Below are 22512 nucleotides of genomic sequence, written 5' to 3'. Positions count from 1 at the left end.
AACTGATAGCATGCGAATGAGATGAAACTGAAACTTGAGGAAAAAATATTAAAATTGGCACGGTTTACACCAACTTTTTCTCGTGCAGTTAAAGGACTAATCACCTTTGAACTTCAGAGTTTAGATTTAAAATATATTGACTGGTTTTACAGTTGACTCAAGAATTACAAGAATTTTTATGTCAAAGTGTGGATAAATTTGAATTAATATCTGTATTTCTGGGATGACTGATTCCAGCTTATCCACTCTGTATAAACACAAATATTCAAATATTATGTTGTAATATCAGAAAAATATTTACACAATATATCCTAATGCAAGTTTAATTCATCCATTCAAAATTCTGCTTAGATTGTGGTAAAAAATTGACAAGATTTAGAAATGATTACTTCGTAATTTTTACTACATTTTTGAAGGATTATTATTTATACAGTGTCTTTCAGAACACAGAATATTCTAAAATACTGTCAAAGTGCAGTGACTACTGGAGAAAATGCAGTGGCAAATTTGTGCACAACAGGTTCCTGCAAATGACAAAGATATCCAGTGGTGTATCTGTTTTAACGATATTGACCCAGAGACTGGAGAGAACCCCTGCACTTTTCTACAATTAAATGTAAATAATCCAGATTCCTCTGTATAACTGCCCATATCTTTGGCTTGCTCCTTAAATCCCTACCATCAAAAAAGCCAACCTTCAGCCAATTCCATTCACTCAAAGGGTACGGGATCAGCTGGCATCTCAGCTGTAGTACTGAAGGCCTGTGTCTCAGAACTAGCTGCATCAAGCTAGTTCTGAGGCTTGGCATTTATACAATAACATGGAAGATTTCCCATGAATGTCCTAGCAACAAGCAGGACAATGTCAATTGGCTAATTGTAACCTAATCACCCCCATTCATCAGCAAAAGTCAATTAAAATCTCCTGAGTTGTTTCCGATTGCTGTTAATGTTCTTTAAAAGGATTGGGTGCTTTCTCTGTGTATTCAGTCCTTCTGGAAGAGAAATTGGTTTCTTTCACTCCAGATCAGAGTAGTGGAATACCAGAGTGTGAATTCTTTCATCACAGGACTGTGATGAGGAAGTGGAGGGATGGGTTAGCAAGTTTGCTAATGACACAAAGGTTGGAGGTGTTGTGGATAGTGTGGAGGGCTGTCAGAGATTACAGCGGGACATTGATAGGATGCAAAACTGGGCTGAGAAGTGGCAGATGGAGTTCAACCCAGATAAGAGTGAAGTGGTTCATTTTGGTAGGTCAAATATGATGTCAGAATATAGTATTAATGGCAAGACTCTTGGCAGTGTGGAGGATCAGAGAGATCTTGGGGTTCGAGTCCATAGGACGGTCAAAGCAGCTGCGCAGGTTGACTCTGTGGTTAAAAAGGCATACAGTGCATTGGTCTTCATCATGGAATTGAATTTAGGAGCTGAGGGGTAATGTTGCAGCTACAGAGGACCCTGGTCAGACCCTACTTGGAGTACTGTGCTCAGTTCTGGTTGCCTCACTACAGGAAGAATGTGGAAGCCATAGAAAGGGTGCAGAGGAGATTTACAAGGATGTTGCCTGGATTGGGGGGCATGCTTTATGAAAACAGGTTGAGTGAACTCAGCCTTTTCTCCTTGGAGCGATGGAGGATGAGAGGTGACCTGACAGATGTGTATAAGATGTTGATTGTGTGGATAGTCAGAAGCTTTCTCCCAGGGCTGAAATGGTTGCCACAAGAGGACATAGGTTTAAGGTGCTGGGGAGTAGGTACAGAGGAGATTTCAGGGGTAAGTTTTTTACTCAGAGAGTGGTGAGTGCGTGGAATGGGCTGCCGGCAAAGGTGGTGGAGGCGGATACGATAGGGTCTTTTAAGAGACTTTTGGATAGGTGCATGGAGCTTAGAAAAATAGAGGGCTATAGGTAAGCCTAGTAATTTCTAGGGTAGGGACATGTTCAGCACAACTTTGTGGGCTGAAGGGCCTGTATTGTGCTGTAGGTTTTCTATGTTGTTGTACATCAGCTTCATACTCCTGACAGAGAAAGGTCTTGGTCTAAATACTTATGTGGTCTCATACACATATTCATACATTTAAAGCAGAAATACTTTGATGCATAGAGCAGGTATGCAAGATGTTACCCATATTCACTTCTTTCCCGCTTCGATCTCCCCTCTACGTCAGGATGCTGTTCATTGACTATAGCTCAGCGTTTAACACCATCATTTGCACAATACTGATGGAGAAGTTGCAGAACCTGGGCCTCTGTACCTCCCTCTGTATTTAGATACTCAACTTCCTAACTGGAAGATCACAATCTGTGCGGATTGGTGATAGCATATCATCCTCGCTGACTATCAATACTGGTGCACCTCAGGGGTGTGTGCTTAGTCCACTGCTCTACTCTCTATATACCCATGACTGTGTGGCCAGGCATAGTTCAAATACCATCTATAAATTTGCTGATAATACAACCATTGTTGGTAGAATCTCAGGTGGAGACGAGAGGGTGTACAGGAGCAAGATATGTCAACCAGTGGAGTGGTGTCACAGCAACAACCTTGCACTTAACGTCAGTCAGACGAAAGAGCTGATTGTGGACTTCAGGAAGGGTAAGACAAAGGAACACATACCAATCCTCACAGAGGGATCAGAAGTGGAGAGAATGCACAGTTTCAAGATCTCTGAGGACCTAACCTGGTCCCAACATATCGATGCAGTTATAAAGAAGGCAAGACCGCGACTATACTTCATTAGGAGTTTGAAGAGATTTGGTATGTCAACAAATACACTCAAAAACTTCTACAGATGTACGGCAGTGAGCATTATGGGGGCTACTGCACAGGACCGAAAGAAGCTGCAGAGGGTTGTAAATTCAGTCGGCTCCATCTTGGGTACCGGCCTACAAAGTACCCAGAACATCTTCTGAGTGGTGTCTCAGAAAGGCAGCGTCCATTATTAAGGACCTCCAGCACCCAGGGCATGCCCTTTTCTCACTGTTACCGTCAGGTAGGAAGTACAGAAACCTGAAGGCACACACTCAGCGATTCAGGAACAGCTTCTTCCCCTCGGCCATCTGATTCCTAAATGGCCAATGAATCTGTGAACACTAACTCACTTTTTAAATATATATTATTTCTGTTTTCTCGTGTTGGCGTGTGGCCTAGTGAATGAGGCATCGGTCTAGTGATCTGAAGGTCATTGGTTCGAGCCTCAGCTGAGGCAGTGCGTTGTGTCCTTGAGCAAGGCACTTAACAACACATTGCTCTGCGACGAAACCAGTGCCAAGCTGCTTGGGTCCTGGTGCCCTTCCCTTGGACAACATCGGTGGCGCGGAGAGGGGAAGGCTTGCAGCTTGGGCAACTGCTGGTCCCCCATACAACCCTGCCCAGGCCTGCGCCCTGGAAACCTTCCAAGGCACAAATCCATGGTCTCACGAGACTAACGGATGCCTATTTTATTTATTTCTATTTTTGTACATTTTATAATCTATTCAATATATGTATACTGTAATTGATTCACTTATTTATTATTATTATTTTTCTTCTTCTTCTATATTGTGTATGGCATTGAACTGCTGCTGCTAGGTTAACAAATTTCACGACACATGCTGGTGATAATAAACCTGATTCTGATTCTGATTCTCTGCTACCTTCAATCATCTCCTTTACTCTTGCCCGTCAATTCACTCAGTCACCTCTTCCCAGAGTGTGGCCGCTCATAACCATTCTCATTCACACTCATCATATATATATTGTCTTATATATTGGTCATAAAATGCTGAGGCAGGTGCTGTCTTTCAAAACACAGGGTCTGTGCCTCTGGTGCTGCCTTTCAGACTTATGGGGTTGGATTGGAAAATGGTCTTGGCTTTCAGGATCTGCTTTTCTAGAAAAAAACCATACACAGCAGAATGAAAGCAGCAGCTTAAGACTGAAATCCCAAAGATCAGTGCCATCAGAAATGTGGTGGCAAGAAAAGGGCAAGGCGTTCCCTGCTGATAATTGAGACAAGGCATAACCACCCATGGTCCCATACCACTCAGAACCAAAGACGAGGTGATATTCCTTCAGGAATATAAGGCATCAAAGCCAAATGGAGGCAATGCTTCAATATATTCCTGAGCCATCAATCAACAGTTGAAGATGTGTCATTGTTGAATCCAACTTCATAAGATTTCAAGAAAATGTCCAGAGTTTGCACTGGGATCTTCAAGTTTGTCTCAGACTTCAATGTGACTTTGGCTGATCATACTGCTCAGATCTCACCTCTTCTTCTGTGTCAGGATTCAAAAAGACATGGGAAAATTAGCTATTTGGTCCATTGATCCTGCTCTGCCATTTCATCGTGGCTGATTTATTATCCTTCTCAAACCCATTCTCCTGCCTTCTCCTTGTAAACTTTGAGACCCTTACTGTTGAAGAACCTACTGACCTCCCCTTTAAATATACACATTCACTTCTAGAGACTTTTAAAAATATACCCAATGACTTCTAGTGACTCTGTTTTAAATATACCCAATGATTCTAGCTCCGAGTAGTGGAAGATACCCAAGTGGCCTCCACAACTGTATGCACAGATGGAGCACCCTCTAGCTAAAGAAATTCCTCATCTTTGTTCGAAAGGGATGTCCTTCTATTCTGAGGCTGTGCCCTCTGTTCCTAGACTTACCTACTACAGGAACTATTCTCTCCACTTCCACATCCCCATTGGCCTCAATGCTCTGGTCTTTCAAAAATGTATCCACCTCTTCTCTCAATATCCCCAGTGATCTAGTCTCCACAACTCAACAAAGTAGAGAATCGAGAATTTCCCTTTTTGCAAAGGAATTCCTTCAGACCTCAGCTTTAAGAGTCCACCCTTATGTCTCATTAATATCTCTTCAGTGTCAGCAATGTATTGACATTTAGAAGTACTCTTCTAGTTGAACAATAGCATGCATTAGCGCGCACTACAGGAGAGAGGTGATCTTTTCCTTTTTGTATCAAACTTTTAATCATAAAGTCATGAACGCACTTTGAAAATTAAAATGCTCGCTTCTACCATTCTACCAATGCTCCTAATTTTTTTTTAATTGAACAGCATGGCCAGATCAGACCATCACGATTCTTGATAGGGTAGACAGGCAGAATGGCCATATGGGAATTGGAACTAAATAGCTATCTTCCCAGCGATACAGAAATCTAAAAAAGAAATGGAGAAGAAAATAATAATCCTGTGCACCCCAGAACTGCTCAACTGTAGTGATTTAGGCAGGAGTACTGTTTAGACAAAGCCTCCAAAAGAGGAAATAGAAAATAAGCTGATAAAAGAGAAAGTACCTCTGGATAAGATGCATTGTATTATTCTCTGTTACATTATTAAAATGTATAAGTTCCAGTTTTAACTTCACAGTTAGAAGTCCTTCCCAAACATTTATGGTTTAAGCCATTGTGGTTTTGGAAAAAATATCAGGAGACACCAAGTGAACTCTGAGGTTTGACAAGATCACTGCAATTATTTAACAGTGCCTGGAGATCGAGAAGTGGAAATTTCATTTGTTGTTCAAACCATTTGGCAACAGTCAGCAGTTGCTTATCACAGAAGGCCCGTCCGATGAACTGAAGGCTAAGTGGCAGTCCTCTTCCTGACAATGTGGCAGGTACAGCTATCGCTGGCAAACCTGAAATGCAAAATTATGATAGTGTAAGGTAAAGCTTCCACTAATAGGAAAACAATGTTGGCTTCTGACACAAGGTTCTTAAATCCTTTCCCTTCCTTGTTTTGCTATAACCTTGACGATAAAGTCAGTATGGGTAAAATATACAGAACAGATTGGAGAGGGGGATAAGAAAGCTCTTAATTTTCCAACCACAAAAAACCATATATAATATTCGCCACTTAATTTAAATCAGGAAAAAGATAATATACCACCCACACCCCCTTTTCAATGGTGGCACAATAGTAAAAACTGCTAACAGTTTCAAACTCATGCGAGTGCACATCTCCTACAATCTTTCATGGTCCAAAAACACATCCTCCACAGTCAAGGAAGCTCACCAAAGCCTGCACTTGGTGGAGAATGAAGGAAGTTGATCTACGTACATCAATACTCATGTGCCACTGGGAGCATCCCACCATGCTGCATCACTGTGCTACAGAAATTGCACTGTGGCGGACGGAAGAGTGCTACAGCGGGTCATTAAAATTGCCTAACACGTCTTCAGCACCAGTCTACCTGCCAGCAAGGACATTTGTACAGAATGTTCAGATAAGGCCAGCAATATCCTGAAGAATCACGCCCACCCCGTTTATGAACTGCGTGTTTCACTCCCATCGAGGAACAAGCTATGCAGCATCTACACCAGGACCACTAGACTCAAGAAGTTACTTCCCCCAAGTCATCCGGCTGATCAACACCTCCACCCATGAACCCATCCCAGCACATCCCCCCCATCTACACACAGACATGACTTAGCATCACTTTATGTACAATCAGTCTATGTATACAAATTACTTGTATACTGTGTTTTACAGAATTGCTTTTATATTTATTGTGTGTTTTTATTATTGTGTTCAGTATACTTATTATGTTTTTTTTCTGCTGCACCAGATCTGGTGTAACAATCATTTCTTTCTCCTTTACACTTGTATACTGAAGACTGACAATCTTGAATCTTAAAAATGATCAATCAAACCTTACAAATATCTACAGTAGGTAAGCCACTCTGCTGCATTATTGGGTTAAAGGCAATATTCCCACACACTCTTTTTGTCTCTGCACCATGACCACTCAAAGTGGAGAAGCAGCATTTGTGATGGCACTGTGAACCTTAAGGCATACACTGGGAGCTCCAAGAAGCCCTACATTAGTGTTGGAAGGAAGAGTTCACTATACAAACCAACCACCAGCCACTTCCCCATCTGTGGATGAGTCTGCAGTTTCAACACTAGCTTTACTTTCCACCTCAGAATATAGAAATCTTACTTGGTAAATGCAACTCATTGCTCTGGATATCACCAGGAGAAATATCAACTCTACAACTACCCTGTGCAACCACGTAAGGATTTTGTACTTTTCAGTGACATTACTGTTCAGTCTTCTAAACTCAATGAAGTATATGTCTCCTGATATGACAAAACCACCATCCTAAGAATCAACCTCACTAATTTTTACCAGTCTCTTCCACGCTTTCCTTACTAAGGGAAGATTGGACTTCTACACAATATTCTAGTGTTCTGCATATTTGGAGCACGGTGCCTCTACGTATGGATTAAGCTCTCCATACTTTTTGACTTTAACTTTTTCAATGGACCTACAAGTTCATTTTTAATTATTTATGTTTCTCTGTACATCAACAATGATCAATTGTTCACCATTAAAAAAAAATCACTTCTACAGAACTGTGCAAAAGTCTTAGCTTGGTCCAGGTGTCGATTTTTACTGGCGTTTTGATGACAAACTCTGCCATCTTCATCAGGCATGATGCCTAGACATGTCTAGGCCGGTGGAATATATACTCAACTCCCATGGTCTGTCCCTCCTGATTGGTTACTCCTTAACCAATCAGGTTTCCTCTGTCTCACCTTGTTTAAAATTGGATTCCAGTTCTTCCTTACAGTGAGATGTTCGTCTTTGTAGAAATTCTTATTCTCTAGTCTTATTTCAATGGCTTCCTTCACCAAGCAGTCCCAAAAGCACATTGGTGTGGCACTGCAGTTTCGTGCTGAAGTCAGTCCTGCGGTCACTTCACGTGCAACATTCCACCGTGCACCCCGTCTTGCCGATATACACAGCGCCACATTCACAAGGGATCCTGTAAGCACTAGCCACCCTGAGTCTTTGACCTGCATAAGCTATAATTTGAGCTTCCTTACGGGTATATGGATGGTATTTTCCGGTATTTCTTCAGGATTCTGGCGATTCTTCCAGAATCTTTGGAAATATAGGGAAGACAAGCAGCGGCAATGGTTCCTCCTTGTTGTTAGTTTGCCTGGTCTTTATGTCAGTCCTTTTAAAGGCCCGATTGATTTCCTTTGCCTTGTAGCCATTCTGAAAGACCATTGCACGTAATCATCTTATCTCCTCGTGTAGACTCCCTGGGTCCAAAATAGCTTTTGCACGGTTAATCAAAGTACAAAGAACTGCTCAATGTTGGAGGTGTGATGGTGGCTGTCACTGATGAGGTACAAGTCCATGCATGTGGGCTACCAACAGATGCCCTGCCCGAGGCTACCACCTGGTTTCCATCGTGATTTGAATGTTTGAATGTATATTGTTTAGATGGTCATGGAACTGTTGGAGTGCCTGGAGTCCATGTGGCCACACTACAAAGGTATCACTGACGTATCTGAAGTAGTATTTGGGGCCTAAGGGCGATGAACTCAGCATTCTCTCCTCAAAGACCTCCACGTAGAAATTAGCAATGGCTGGTGACAAGGGCAATCCCATGGCTACTCAGTCCAATTGTTCATAGTAGTTCCCCATACAGAGGAAGTACATCAGTCTAAGGATGTGTTCAAAAAGGTCAACAATACACTTAACAGACCTTGATCGCAGGAGGACCAGGGTGTCCTTAACGGGAACCCTTGTGAAAAGGGACACTGTCGAAACTAACCATTATGTCCTCTGGAACTTGTACCTCAACAGTGACACACCTCCCAACATAGAGCAATTTTTCTACTTTAGTTAATAGTGTGAAAACTCTTGGATCCAGAGAGTGTCCATGAGGAAATAAGATGATTACGTATGACATCCCTACAGAATGGCTTCAAGGCAAAGGAAATCAATCAGATCCTTAAAGGGGCCAATGAAAAAACCAGGAATCTTAACAACGTGGAGGAACCTGTTGCTACTGCCTGTCTTTCCTATATTTTCACAGTTTCTGGAAGGATTGCCAGGATCCTGAAAAAATACCGGATTAATACCATCCACAAATCCGTAAGGAAGCTCAAATTACAGCATATGCGGTTCAAAGATGACCTGGGACTCAGGTCAGCTGGCGTTTACAGGATTCCCTGTGAATGCGGAGCAGTGTATAATCGGTCAGACAGGGCACATGGTGGAAACCCGCATCAAAGAGCATAGTAGGTGTATTCGCTTAGGTTACCCGGAGAAATCTGTGGTAGCAGAACACTACATACAAATTGACCACAGCATTGACTTCGACAGCACAAAACTACTCCACTGCGCCAATGGCTTTTGGGATCGCCTAGTGAAGGAAGCCATTGAAATAAGACTAAAGAATAAAAGTTCCAAGAAAGACAAAGGTCTTGCTCCAAGTAAGAACTGGAATACAATTTTAAACAAGGTGGGGCAGCAGAAACTTGACTGGTTGAGGACTAACCAATCAGGAGCCACAGATGATAGAAGTTGAGCAGATACAGGCAGTCACTTACGGACAACTCGTACTTACGAACAGAGGGAGGAGAACGCCATCCACCATTTTAAGTTGTTGCCGTTAACACTGTGTTGAGTGTGTAACTTTGTATTTGGCTTAAATATTCTTAGCAAGATTCACTCTGACCCCCCTCTTTTCCAGTCAGCACCGCCCCCACTTGTCCCATTTAACATGTCTCAACGCGGGTGGACTTTAGGGCCCAGAGCAGCACAAGACTTGCTGCTCGCAGCTGCTGCTGTATTCTTTTTATTAAGTGCGATCGTGAGCAATAGCCAGATCAGAAATGCTGATCAAGTCAACTAGTTCCTAAAAAGAACTCTGATAGGCCAATCAGATGGTTCACTACTGCTCAGCAATAGAATAAAATCCGCAGTTTTCTCTTTCGTTGACGGAAAACAATCGCAAATGAAAATAAAGTGGAAATAATAAAGTGATTGGAAAGAGGTGAAACGCCATCGGTCATTGGAAAAGCTTTAGGCTACAGTCGGTCAACGATCGGAACAATTTTAAAGGATAAAGTGAGAATAATGGAGCATGTGAAAGGCCCTGCCCCGATGAAAGCTACAATTATTACTAAGCAACGCAGTAGTTTAATTATTGAAATACATATGTTTCTTAAGTGTTTTATATGCATAGAAAGGTAAAATATATACTATATACTAAGACAAACGTTTAACTAACTGACACTATATAATACCGGATGTACCTGCTCCGACTTACTTACAAATCTGACTTAAAGACGGACTCAGGAATGGAACTCATTCATAACCTGGGGACTGCCTGTATGCAACCGGACTAGACATGTCTAGGCAACATCCCTGATGAAGATGGTAGAGTTTACCATCGAAACATTGGTTAAAAATCGATATCTGGACCCGGCTGGAAGCCTGAGAAGAGTTTATGTTTCATATACGTTGGGAAAGCACTGGATCCTTTTTCTTAGGCCTAAGAAAAAGGATCCAGTGGATCATCACTGGTGAGTGATGATAAACCTGATTCTGATATGGCCTCCATTGTGGACTGAAGTGGGAAGGAGACAAGAAGAGGGGTGGGAACAGGAAGCAGCAGGATTTCATTGTGTAATGATCAATAACCAATTGTTTGGAATCAAATGACTTTGTCTGGTGTGTCAGGGCTGGGTGTGTGTAACCCATGTCAACCCCCCCATCTCTGACACTCCGCCTCTGCCACCTGTCCCATGCTCCCCCCACAGAGCTCCAACCTTGCCACTCCCAACACCCTTTGCTCCCACCAGATTTACAAACTCGCTCTCCACTCTACATCGACAAAAGCAGTCAGTGCATGTTTAGTTTCGTCTTACAGTAAGACAAGACATCATTTGGATGAACAGAAAGGAGCAGTGACCAGACTGAGGAACAAAACTGGGATTTACTGTCTCCCCTGCTTATGACAGTATAAAGGTAACAACTGCCTACGAGTGCATCAGAGAAAGAGTACATAGGACATTCTCCAGGATGCTCCCCAGATTGGAGGGCTTTAGTAATGGGGAAAGATTAGCTCGACTGGATTTGTTTCCTGGAGTGAAAGGACAAGGCTAAGTGATGATCACAGATGATAACAGATTTTCCCCAATACAGGGATATCAAAAGTAAAGGATTTACTTTCAAGGAGACTTGAGGATTTTTTTTTTAAACACAGAGAGTGATAACTGCAAGGCATTGACAGAGGTGGTGGTAGAATCAGATATTATTGTTACATTTTGGAGGCACTTGGGCAGATACTTAAATAGGAAAGACAGAAAGATACAGTCCTAATGTGAACAATACAGTTGGTATAGATGGGTAAAAAGGTTGGCATAGACATGATGGCTCCTGAATTGGCTGCTGGTTTCTTTTCAGGAGTCACTTTTATTAACTTTAGTTCTGAATACTATTTGCTTACTTTCTTTGTTTACACAATATAAGTACATTGGGTGTTTGATGGTTTTTTTTAAAATGGGCTCTATTGGGTTTCTTTGTTTTGTGTCTGCCTGTATACATACATTGATAATAAATGTACTTGAAATTTGACTGAGGGGCCCAATTCTGTGCTGTATAACTATAATTTGAAGACTGTGCTGTCCATGCTGTACTTGGAAGTCCACATTTAATGCTTTCTTTACTTCCTGTGTCTCTAATAGGCTTTGGAATTTTTGAGATTTTCACTCTTCTAATTAACTATCCATATAACTTTTTTTTTGTAAATGGTTGGTACCATGCACAGCAGGCAGTGATGCATCTTACAGAAACCTGGGTTCAATCCTGTCTATGTGAAGTTTGCATGCTCTCTCTGTGACCTTTACCTGAGTATTATGGGTACCCGCCCCCCCACAAACTAAAAAAATCCCAAAGACATTTTGATTAGTATTGGATACTGTAAGTTGCCCCTCATGTAGGTGCATCGTAGGAGAATCAGGAGGAGGTCACTGGGAGATAACTGAGGAAACAGGATTGCTCTGAGAGGCAACACAACCTGATCAGGCTGAATAGCTTCCTTCTTTGTAATAAGGAAACCTGGAAATGTTTCTGTTCTGTAATCCTATTCACATTAAAGCCTGAAATTATGTTGTTACAATATGAAAATGGGTGGCAGGGTGGAGATATGTCTCTACCAAAGGAGATGTAAGGCGCTCCTTCCCTTTGCTAGCCTGCAGGTCACCCTTGGGCAGGGTGTGGCACCTGTTCAGCCCCCTGAAGCCATGGGAGCAGGTGGTGGATGCGACCACTGACACTGGGCAGACAGTCTCTGAAGAGTATTGATAATGGCTGGCTCAAAGATGCCATCCAAAAGAAAGCAATGGCAAACCACTTCTGTAGAAAAATTTGCCAAGAACAATCACAGTCATCATGATCGCCTATGTCACATGCCACAGCACATAATGATGACGATGATGATACTGTAAAATACAATGTACAATAACACACTTGAGTTTTGTATTGTGGACAAAATCCATCTGAAGCCATTCCAATCTAAACCACGGTAATACTTTTGGAACATCAGCAGGAACGCTCCTTTTTTTGATAAAAGGTTTTTCTTCAACTTTGATAGCTTTTACACAAAGAATACTGAAACGTTTCCTGAGAAGAGGTTTATCGGTAAATACATAACCAAGTAATGAGAGTTATAGTGCAAATACGAAAAAGCTCTCCATTTTCCTTTATAAAGGATGCATTGTATACCTGCTAGGTTCGCTGACTGTGTAAAAACATCCTCTTGTGCAGTCCTTGTCCGGTTATCTTCTTTGATAAACTGAAGATATGTGGAGGCATCACTTAGAGTTGTGGGTGTAAGGAGGACATCAACACCTGACCTGAAAACCTTCAGAAAGTCATTTGCAATAAGGCGTCTCACTTTTTGGGCTTTAACAAAATAGTCATCGTAATTCCTAAGAAAAGACAAAAATAAGGGAAGAAAAATAAAGTATTCATCTTGTAGTGTGAAAACAACTAAGAGAGCAGGTCAATGTTTTAACACAAAGCATCTTTACAGGAACCAAGTCCTAGATCATTCTTCTTTTATTGATAATGACAAAGCTAAATGGCACCTAGAAATTGATCAAACTGAGTTAGAGGGCAGGGGAAGGGAGAGGCCTTAGTAAATTTAGTAAGAAGTAATGAACTAAACTCCGTTAATGGCTCATTGTGTGCAAAGATTTCATTTATCATATAAAACTTCAATAATCCACAGTCTGCCAATTTAGAAATTCCAATGGTTTAGTATCTGGATCATTGTCTAATATCTTCCATTCACTGAACTCCAGTTCCCACACTCTATTTCTATTCACTGGAGCCACAGATTCCACACTTTCTTCCCCACTCACCAAGCCCCGATGGCCACATCTTACTTCCTCACACCAGGACCGGGGAACTTAACTTTCATGCAATTATTTTAAAAAAAATTATTTAGAGTTACATTGCAGAACAGGACCTTCTGGTTCAACAAGTCATGATGCCCAGCAACCCACCTATTTAACCCTACAGGACAATTTACAATGACCAATTAACCTACTAGCTGGTACGTCTTTAGACTGTGGGAGGAAACCTGAGCTCCTGGAGCAAAGCCATTATATACTGCATAACATCTAAAGTAATATCAATTTCCATCATTATGCGATAACTAATAGAAATGACATCCAAAAGTTCAGAATAGCTAGGGCAGCATCACCACAGTGCCGAATTATTGGAATGTTACTGTAACATGAATCATTATATAATCAAGAGGGTATAATGGTTGAAGAGATAAACATGAAGCAGCTGCTAAGGTTTTAGATAAAGCCAATGGCTTAATGTAATATGGCAGAGCCTGTTAATGGTGATAAGTAAAATTTTAGATTCAATAAAATTAATATGATAGAATAATCACTGTATCAGACACAAACTGTACAACTATAGTAAGACAGGTGGGGCAACAAGAATACTTTTCAATGTGTAACTGAACATGTTGAAAAGTTAATACTACCTGGTGGCCATATGTTCCCGCAGTCAAGTCTTTGAGACAAGTGTTCAACCAAAAAAGACTTAACATATAAATTAGGAGCACAATGCAAATTAAACATCAGTTTTCATTGAAAGAGAGCGTTCATGAAATGGCTTCCAGTGTAATGAATGTGCTTGATAGACCCAATACAAGATAAACCACATTAAAGCCAAGAAAAATATAGTAACCTCAGCACATCAGCTGATTATTCAGTGCCTTACTGTTTTAAAAGAAAGTAATTGCCTGCCAGGATTCTTCCTCGAACCACATCATTGAAGCCTTCATGCCTGGTTGCCGCATACAAGGATTCTGTTGAACTTTCCACTTTACTGCGGTGCCCTTTAATTAAAAATATTCTAAATCAATTACAGAGCCCGAATGCCCAAGTATTTCATTATGTCAAGTTCCAAGTATACCACCAGAAGACTGCATTTTAATAGGAAGGTGAGAAAATAACATTAGTGGATAAGGGACATTATTGGTTTATATTTGTATGTCTGTCCATCATTTCCACATGCTTTCAGAAGTCTATTTCCTAAGATCTGGAATTCTCATTCAAAACCTCTGACTTTCCACCCCTCATTCCTTTAAAACCTGCCTCATTAACTAATATTTGAATGAGTTTTATTTTGCTTTGATTTTATTTTATCCCTGTGAAGTTCTTTAATATACTTTATGGTATTAAGGATGCAGATGAATGCAAGTATTTATTGTAATAGAAGTGCAACATGTAATTACAAATGCAGAATATTATATTTCTAAAACAGAATAGCCACTTTAACCCAAGTTGTACTATTTAATTTTAGTCTTTAAAAAAACACAGAAAATTGATGGGTGAAAAGCATTGTGTGCATGTCTTGTAGTTTTCTAACATTTTCTACATGAATTCACATCACATTCAGCTGTTATTGCTCAAGGTCGTGTTTCAAACTGCACAGAGCACACATTCATCACAATCAACCATTTAAGTCAACATGTTCACAACCACTTAATTCCTTTGCTTCACTTTTGTGATTGCCAATGTGACCTGAACCTGCTTTATTTGATTACACCTTTACAACAGCTTCAGAGACCAGATTCCATGTGATTTACTCTATCCCATTGAGATTTGAGTAAGATTGAATTTCATCTTTGTAACTAAATGTATACCATCTGCTTTACTGCATAATTTTGGACCATTTCATATGGATTTTAAGGTCATTGCAAAGTTATTATCTTTTTAATATCAATTCCCATTTCAGCACATGCACTGTAAATGCTGATTATTTATTTATCGACATACAGTGTGGAATAGGCCCTTCATCGAGCTGTGCTGCCCAGCAATCCCCCAATTTAATCCTAGCCTAAACCATGGGACAATTTACAAAGACCAATTAACCTACCAACTAGTACGTCTTTGGACTGTGGGAGGAAACCGGAGCACCTGGAGGAAACCCACACAGTCACGGGGAGAATGTACAAACTCCTTACAGGCAACGATGGGAAGTGAACCTGGGTCACTGGTACTGTAAAGCACTGTGCTAAGTACACTACCGTGCCCTTAATTGATGCTACCCACTTAATCAATTTCTTGGGTATCCATACAGTAGCTCCATACCATATTCCAGTCCATCGAAGCGAGCCATATTGGATGCTACTTCTGTAGTGCACAGGACGTGATAGCACACATTTGAGTATTGGGTGTGAGGAATAGAGACTTCAACAACTCTGGCACCTGCATTTTCAAACAGCTCAGCCGCCTTGGTCCACACTTGCAATGTTTCACTGGAAAGTCCAGGTGCATGATATTCCTTTTAAAAAAAAGGAAAGGTGTTGATTTAAATAAAAGTCTAATCTCCTGGGTCAGATTAGCATAATTAAATTACAGGTTTAAAAAAGTTTATATTTAACATTTTCAAAAATAGAGAACCAGCTACTGGGAGAATGTTTTCAAGGTTAATATGTAGCCTAATCCATTCCTGAAGACTTGAGGGGCATTATAACTATAATAAATAAATTGTAAAACTATTTTCAAATCATGGTTTGAGGAAAGTTTTCAAAACATTTCTCTTACTACATAGGAGTAGCTTGGTGCCCACCAATTTCTTCACTAATGTGGACAGACAAGCTGTCACTCGGGCTTCCCTCAGTCTTTCAGAAAAACAACGTGAGGATCAATCAACAGAAGCAGAGTGAAGCATGGGGTAGGATCAGATCTGGAGACCATTTAACAAGCTAGTAAAATGGTTCTATGGTGAACCCTGGTGTGGCATCATTCATCTAACCCTAACACAACATTACCTGGCTACTATGCAGCACAGCTTCACAAATTCCAAAAAAAATTCCACACCCATCTACTGCAGAAGTACACATCAGCCAAACTAAAAACATAAAAATGTAAGAAAGTAGCAGTCACGGGATACATAGCCACTCAAATTTGCCCCACCATTCACTATGGCCATGGCCGATATTCCACGAGCCTCATCTCCTCTTTTGTGCCAATTCCCCATTCCTCTCATTTCCCTGCTTATTCAAAAACAAGGAATGTATTTACTTTCTCTTTAAATTTCCTCAATACAGCTTCAATTGCCTGGGCTACAAAATTCCACAGATTCACCATCCTCTGCAAAGAGTTCATACACACCTTAGTTTTAATTGTCAACCCCCTAATTTTATAATTATGATTCATTTGAGATTTTCCACTAGTAGAAACATCTATTCTGCCTTGAACCATAATAAGATCATCCCTCATACCCACCGGAATATTTAATATCAACCCACTTATTCTCAACACTGCATTGCATGCTTACTCCATTGTGAAATAGACATATCTAAACTCAAACTGTATTACATAGCTAACAAGAATGAACCCACTAACAGTTATGTGTAATTAAATACACTCATACGCATTGGCACTGGTGTATCTAACTCAGAAAAGACATTACACATTCACTGTGCAGCAGTACAGATCCCAACATGACAAATGATATGTATTAAATGCTACAATATTGACCCAACAACAAAGCAGCATTTATTCACAGACATGACAATGCAAACTGATGTGACCCTAACAATGTCCTCATACAATTACACTGGGTATTATAGCACTTTGGTGGTACTAATAAAGCAGCGTGTCTACAGATATATCTGTTCAGCTACTGAACAATGATGAGAAACAAAATGCATAGTCAATGTACCTATTTTAAAATGCCCTTAAACTGCTAGTAATAATGGTAATTAAACACACCTCCATTCATTCCCACATAATACTGTGAAAACCACATGAGGACCATATTCTCGATTAAGGAAGCTCTAGGAACAATATATAATATTCTACTTCTCTCTCAGTAAAGCTAGTAACAGGAAAATAAAATGTCATTTGTTTTCTTTTAATAATACTGGAGGGTTATGTTTAAAAAAAACAAATAAATCCTACAACTAGCTATCAATGGCTGGAACCTTTTTAACAAGATGGTGAATATTTACACAGACAGCAGTCCCATTTTCTGCTGCTGTCTTCTGCAATAATTTCAGGCAGCCTGACAATCCCCATTCAGGGCAGGGATGGAATCCCCGGGAGTGTTAATATTTGCACTAAGGAGTTGTAAATATTTGCTGAAGACATTTTGAAAAGCTGTTGAGTTAATTAAGATAAATTATGATATCAGAATTTAGAAATGTCAAAAGATGAAGGCCATGGGAGATGGGGGAAGTGGTAGAGTAAACACTTTGTCAGTTAATTCTGTCAAAAATGTTGTGCAGTTAACCCGTATGGGTTTTAGCACTCTACATTGTCACAAAAGCATGAAGATCATTGGCTTCCCCACACACACACACCCCCACACAGTGTGATCATACTGCATTCTTTGGACTATCTTCCTGGTACCAATCTGCTCCAGTTCTCACTCACTCTCAGCTCTCCCTCCCTTCACTTAACTCTTTCATTCTAACCCTTCTCTGCCTTCTTTCCTCTTCAGTATGCAAACTGAAGCAGTATTATTATCCTCCAGTATTATTAAAACAGATGACAGACTTAATTTTCATGTTACTAGCATTAGGAAAGCAACCTGAAGGATAATGGCTGTGTGTATCTCTTTCTCTGTTTTATGTATATACATCCACATGTAGATAAAGATATATAGCATGCCTGTGTATATATGTGAGAGATCAGCGTGTGCCTCTTTCAATTCCTCTGTCTTCAGCCTGCCCCTCCTCTTTGCTGCCTTCTCCCCAATTGTTCAATTGCCAGCCCTTTGCTCTCTTTCTCTCAAAAACTGATGCCACCGTTTCAGGATTATTTCCAGATTTTCAGTCACTTGAAACCCCAACCATCCAGCTTTATTGCCTGAAACCTGTGGCCTAACCAACATCATTCAAACCTTTCCCAGAAAACCTCAGGAGTTTATTCAACTGGCTGCCTGATACTACTTGATGTCAGCAGACTATGATCTGCCATTGCTCCAAAAATGGGCTGGAGGGTGCCCGGATATGAATTCCCAACCAACAGAGGTGGATTCATCTGACCATTACGGTGGGAATGACAATACCTCACTTGGTTGCTAACATCATGTAGCACATCCAATAGCTGGTCCCATACTGCTCCAAAACCAAACAGAGCCTCCAACATCCATAGGGCCACCCACTCCGCCACATGGCCCTTAAATTCATGAGCTTACACTGCCCCTAAATGCAGACAGTCTCTTGTATCCCTTGTTGCCTTCAAATCTTTAGACTGGTGTGCTACCTTTTCAACCATGGGCCTGGGTCTTTGCTGCTGACTTTCAACCTATCAGCCTGCTTGACCAGAAAATACTTCTTTCCATCAGAACGATGAACTAAATTAAGATGGCAGCTCAAAGGAAGACGACAGTCATCGGAAATGAGGGGTGACAAGAAAAGGACAAAAGGGCTGAGCGTTTGCCAATAAGAATGAGCCCGATTAGAAGAACTTTGGGAAAGCCCAAGCTTCTTGGTCCCACAGCAGTCAGGTACAAAGATGAGTTGATGCTCCTTAAGGAAAACAAAGCATTACACACAGATGGAAGCAGCACTTCAAGACAGTCCTGAGCTTTGAAGCTCGTGACCGATGCCACTGATGAATCCACTCTCAATGCTCTGAAAGGGAATCTCACATAGGCAACTTCAAAGTGAACCCTCAACAATCCCCAACAACATATCCCCGAAGAGCACAGAGAAATCATTATGCAAACGAAATCAACAATTCTGCAGGATGAGATGGCATACTGATGCAAGTCTGATGGTACAAAGTACAAAATATGTTTCCACAGGTGACACATTACAAAAAGCTCCACTGAACTTAGATCTGCCAGCACTGCTACAAACTTTAACAGGGGAGATGTTGAGTGAAGGAATGATCAAGGCATTGCTTTGCTTTATAGCCCATATTCTCTTAACTATTTCTTTTCCTTTGCTAAGTGGATCCTGCCAGAACAACAGTGAGGCTTCAAGGCCATCCCACAGGCAACCAACATAACCTTTATTGCTGCCAAATCTAGGTTAAGTATAGGGAAGAAAGTAATGGAAAACGTTCATGGCCTTCATTTATTTCACAAAGGTATTAGACTCTGTCTTTCATGAATATATGTGGACGGTGCTGGCCAGATTTGACTTCCCCAAAAGTTAAGGCCTCGTCACAATCAGATAAGTGCAAATTTACTGCAATGGATGGAAATTCTCAAATACCTGTGAGAATTAAGTATTGCATAAGATCTATAGATTATTTAGACATCTAAATGGTAAAATGATTTTGTAATAATACACTTGAATTAAGTAACTTTGCGAGATCTACAGAGGAAGTTTTCAGCCCCCACAACTATTTTCATAATTTTCTAATTTTAGAATATATTGAAGTAGGAGTTTTTTTGAGCTAATACACAGAACATTGCTCCAACAGTCACGCTGAGTGAGTTGTAGAAATCAGCGGCTGCAACTGGAGTAGTTCAGGCTCCACAATCTCTAAGGCCCTTGCATAAAAAGAGTATTTATGGAAGAGTGGCAAGGAAGAAGCCCTGGCGTAGAAGGCACATCCTTGCCTGTAAAGCCTTTGCACAGCACTGACTGGCCTCAATACTAAGGTGTTAGTATAAATCTAACACTGTACGCCAGCCAGCTAACACCATCCCTACTGTAAAGAACGGTGGAGTAACATCATCTGGGAATGCTTTTCAGCAGCAGAGACTGGAAATCTGGTTAAGATTGATGAGAAGATGAATGGTGCTAAATACGCAGAGATCCAGGATTAAAAAAACCTGCTAGCCTCTGTCAGAAAGCTCAGACTGGGGAGGAAGTTCATTTTCTAGCATGACGATGACCCAAAGCACATTGCCAGAGCAACCATGGAGTGGCTTCAATTGAAGAAAGTTGATGCCATTGAATGGCCCAGTCAGGGTCCTCACCTTGACCTGATTGAACATCTCTGGCAAGACCTCAAGAACACTGTCCACTGCCGCTTCCCAACAAACCTGGCACAGCTTGAACAATTTTGCAAGGAGGAATGGGGAAAATCTTGCTCCATCACATTGTGCAAAGCTAATTAGAGATTTAACCAAAATATTAACCAAAATTACTGGCTGTAATAGCTGCAAATGGTTCAACTAATTTGAGCAAAGGGGTATGAATACTTTAGAATTGCTACCATTTCAGTTTTTAAATTTTTAAGTTTTTCATGCTTTACTATTTTCCCTGGGTTTTTTTTGGGCTCCATTGTGAAAAAAAGGAGGATGTGATTCACAAGTAAAACCTCAGTTAAATTGATTAAAAAAATACCCTGGTTGGTTGTAATAATTGTTTATATCAACAAAGGGCTAGGTTTGAATACTTTTATAAGGCACTATATAGAAAAGCAAAGCAAAGTTACTTTTCCATTTCTGGCATCCTTTATTGTATTTTGTAGGATTGCAATATTCTCATTGGAGTTCTAGGCTGCAGTGATAAAAATCTTTCTGCATTGGGTACAATGAAACAGCAAGTAGCAATCTTTTGATTGTTTTCATGAAAGTTCTCAGTATATTGATTCTATTGAAATTGGCCTCCAAATGTGATATGATATTACTTCAGTGCGTTACCAGTCATTGAGATAAATACTGTTTGGCTCTCTTTAACACAGGGAATAGTGTGACAACACAGATAAAAATTTAGCCAAAAGTTAGATATCACATTTCTTGTCAGACACAATAATTTTGATTTATAATGAGATGAAAGATGGTCAATAGCAAATCAAATGTGAAGGGCACATTCATCATGACATTTGTCATTTAATTGCAGAAAAATGGGACAAAGCAAAATACTGTTAATGGCCCAACACTGTTCTCAGCTGAAGTTAGTCCTTCTGGCCTCACTATGACGGCCTCTCCACTGCAATTGATCGACAGCTTTTTAAATTTTCATCCACAAGAACATTGGTGTTCAAGGCACCCTTTACAGATCTTCAATATACCACTGACTGAATGAGGTGCTGAATACTTCTGTACAACATCAAAGGCTGCCAAGTCAGCTCATTAAGTCGATGCTTTCCAACTTTAATCCCAGTCAACCATTAATTTCCCTATAAACTGTTCTCACTTTCCCACCAGATTCTACCATTTATTTATACATTAGGGGTAATTTACGGTGGCCAATTAATTTATCAATATTTATGTCTGAGGAAACCTTCACAAGGCAGTTACATACAGTATATACTGCATTAATGTGGGTTAAAAATTACAACAGCAGGTAGAAAACCCATGTTAAAAAGGGCAATGCTATGAAGGCCATGGGGGATTTCAATACGCAGGTAGACTGGGAAAATCAGGTTGGTGCTGGATCACAAGATAAGGAATTCATGGGATGTCTAAGAGATGGCTTTTTAGAGCAGCTTGTGGTCAAGCCCAATAGGGAAATTCTGGATTGACTTGTGCAACGAAGCAGGTTTGATTAGGGAGCTTAAGGTAAAGGAACCATTAGGAAGCAGTGATTATAATATGATAGCATTCACCCAGTATGAGAGGGAGTATCTAAAATTAGATGTATTGGTATCACAGTTGAGTAAAGGTAAGTACAGAGGCACGTTGAGGATCTGGCCAAAGTTGACAGCAGGGTTGATGGTAGAGCAATAACGGCTGGAGTTTCTGGGAGTGCTGGGGCGGCACAGTAGCGTAACACTTACAGCTGGCAATAGGGGGCTCAATTCCTACTGCTGTCTGTAAGGTATTTGCATGTTCTCTCTCTGACTGCGAGGATTTCCTTCGGGCACTCGTTTCCTCCTACATTCCATATATATACGAGAATGGCTAGAAAGCTAATGGTATGCTATAAGCATGGCAATGTTTTGGGCTACCCAAAGCACAGTTATAGGGAAGTACAGCACAGAAACAGGCCCTTTGGTCCATCTAATCCATGGCAAATCTATTTGAACTGCCTACTCCTAACAACCTGCACTGGCACCATAGCCCTCCATATCCATGCACCTATCTAAATTTCTCTTAAATGTTGAAATCGAGCTCACATGCACCACTTGTGCTTGCAGATCATTCCACATTCTCATGATCCTCTGAGTGAAGTTTCCCCTCATGTTCCCCTTAAACTTCTCACTTTTCAACCTTAATCCATGACCTCTGGTTGTAGTCCCACTCATTCTCAGTGGAAAAAGCCTGCACTCATCAGCATTAAATTCCATCTGCCTTTTTTCAACCCATTT

The 22512-nt window shown here is 40.7% G+C and overlaps 1 protein-coding gene across 1 annotated transcript in view; it reads right to left on the bottom strand.

Moving 5' to 3' along the window:
• Positions 1-385: 385 nt before the first annotated feature.
• Positions 386-22512, bottom strand: part of qrsl1 (glutaminyl-tRNA amidotransferase subunit QRSL1) — a 44812-nt gene continuing 22685 nt past the window's right edge. Inside the window, exons 8-11 of the mRNA XM_073055850.1 lie at positions 15436-15628; positions 14060-14177; positions 12542-12747; positions 386-5644 (exon numbers count right to left, since the gene is read on the bottom strand). Coding sequence (XP_072911951.1) covers positions 5433-5644; positions 12542-12747; positions 14060-14177; positions 15436-15628 — 729 coding nt within the window. The 3' untranslated portion in view covers positions 386-5432. The remainder of the gene's footprint in view (positions 5645-12541; positions 12748-14059; positions 14178-15435; positions 15629-22512) is intronic.

Source organism: Hemitrygon akajei, chromosome 9, assembly GCF_048418815.1.
Source record: "Hemitrygon akajei chromosome 9, sHemAka1.3, whole genome shotgun sequence".
NCBI lineage: Eukaryota > Metazoa > Chordata > Chondrichthyes > Myliobatiformes > Dasyatidae > Hemitrygon > Hemitrygon akajei.
Note: the sequence above shows the minus strand (reverse complement) of the source record. Positions and strands in the feature narration are given on the sequence as shown.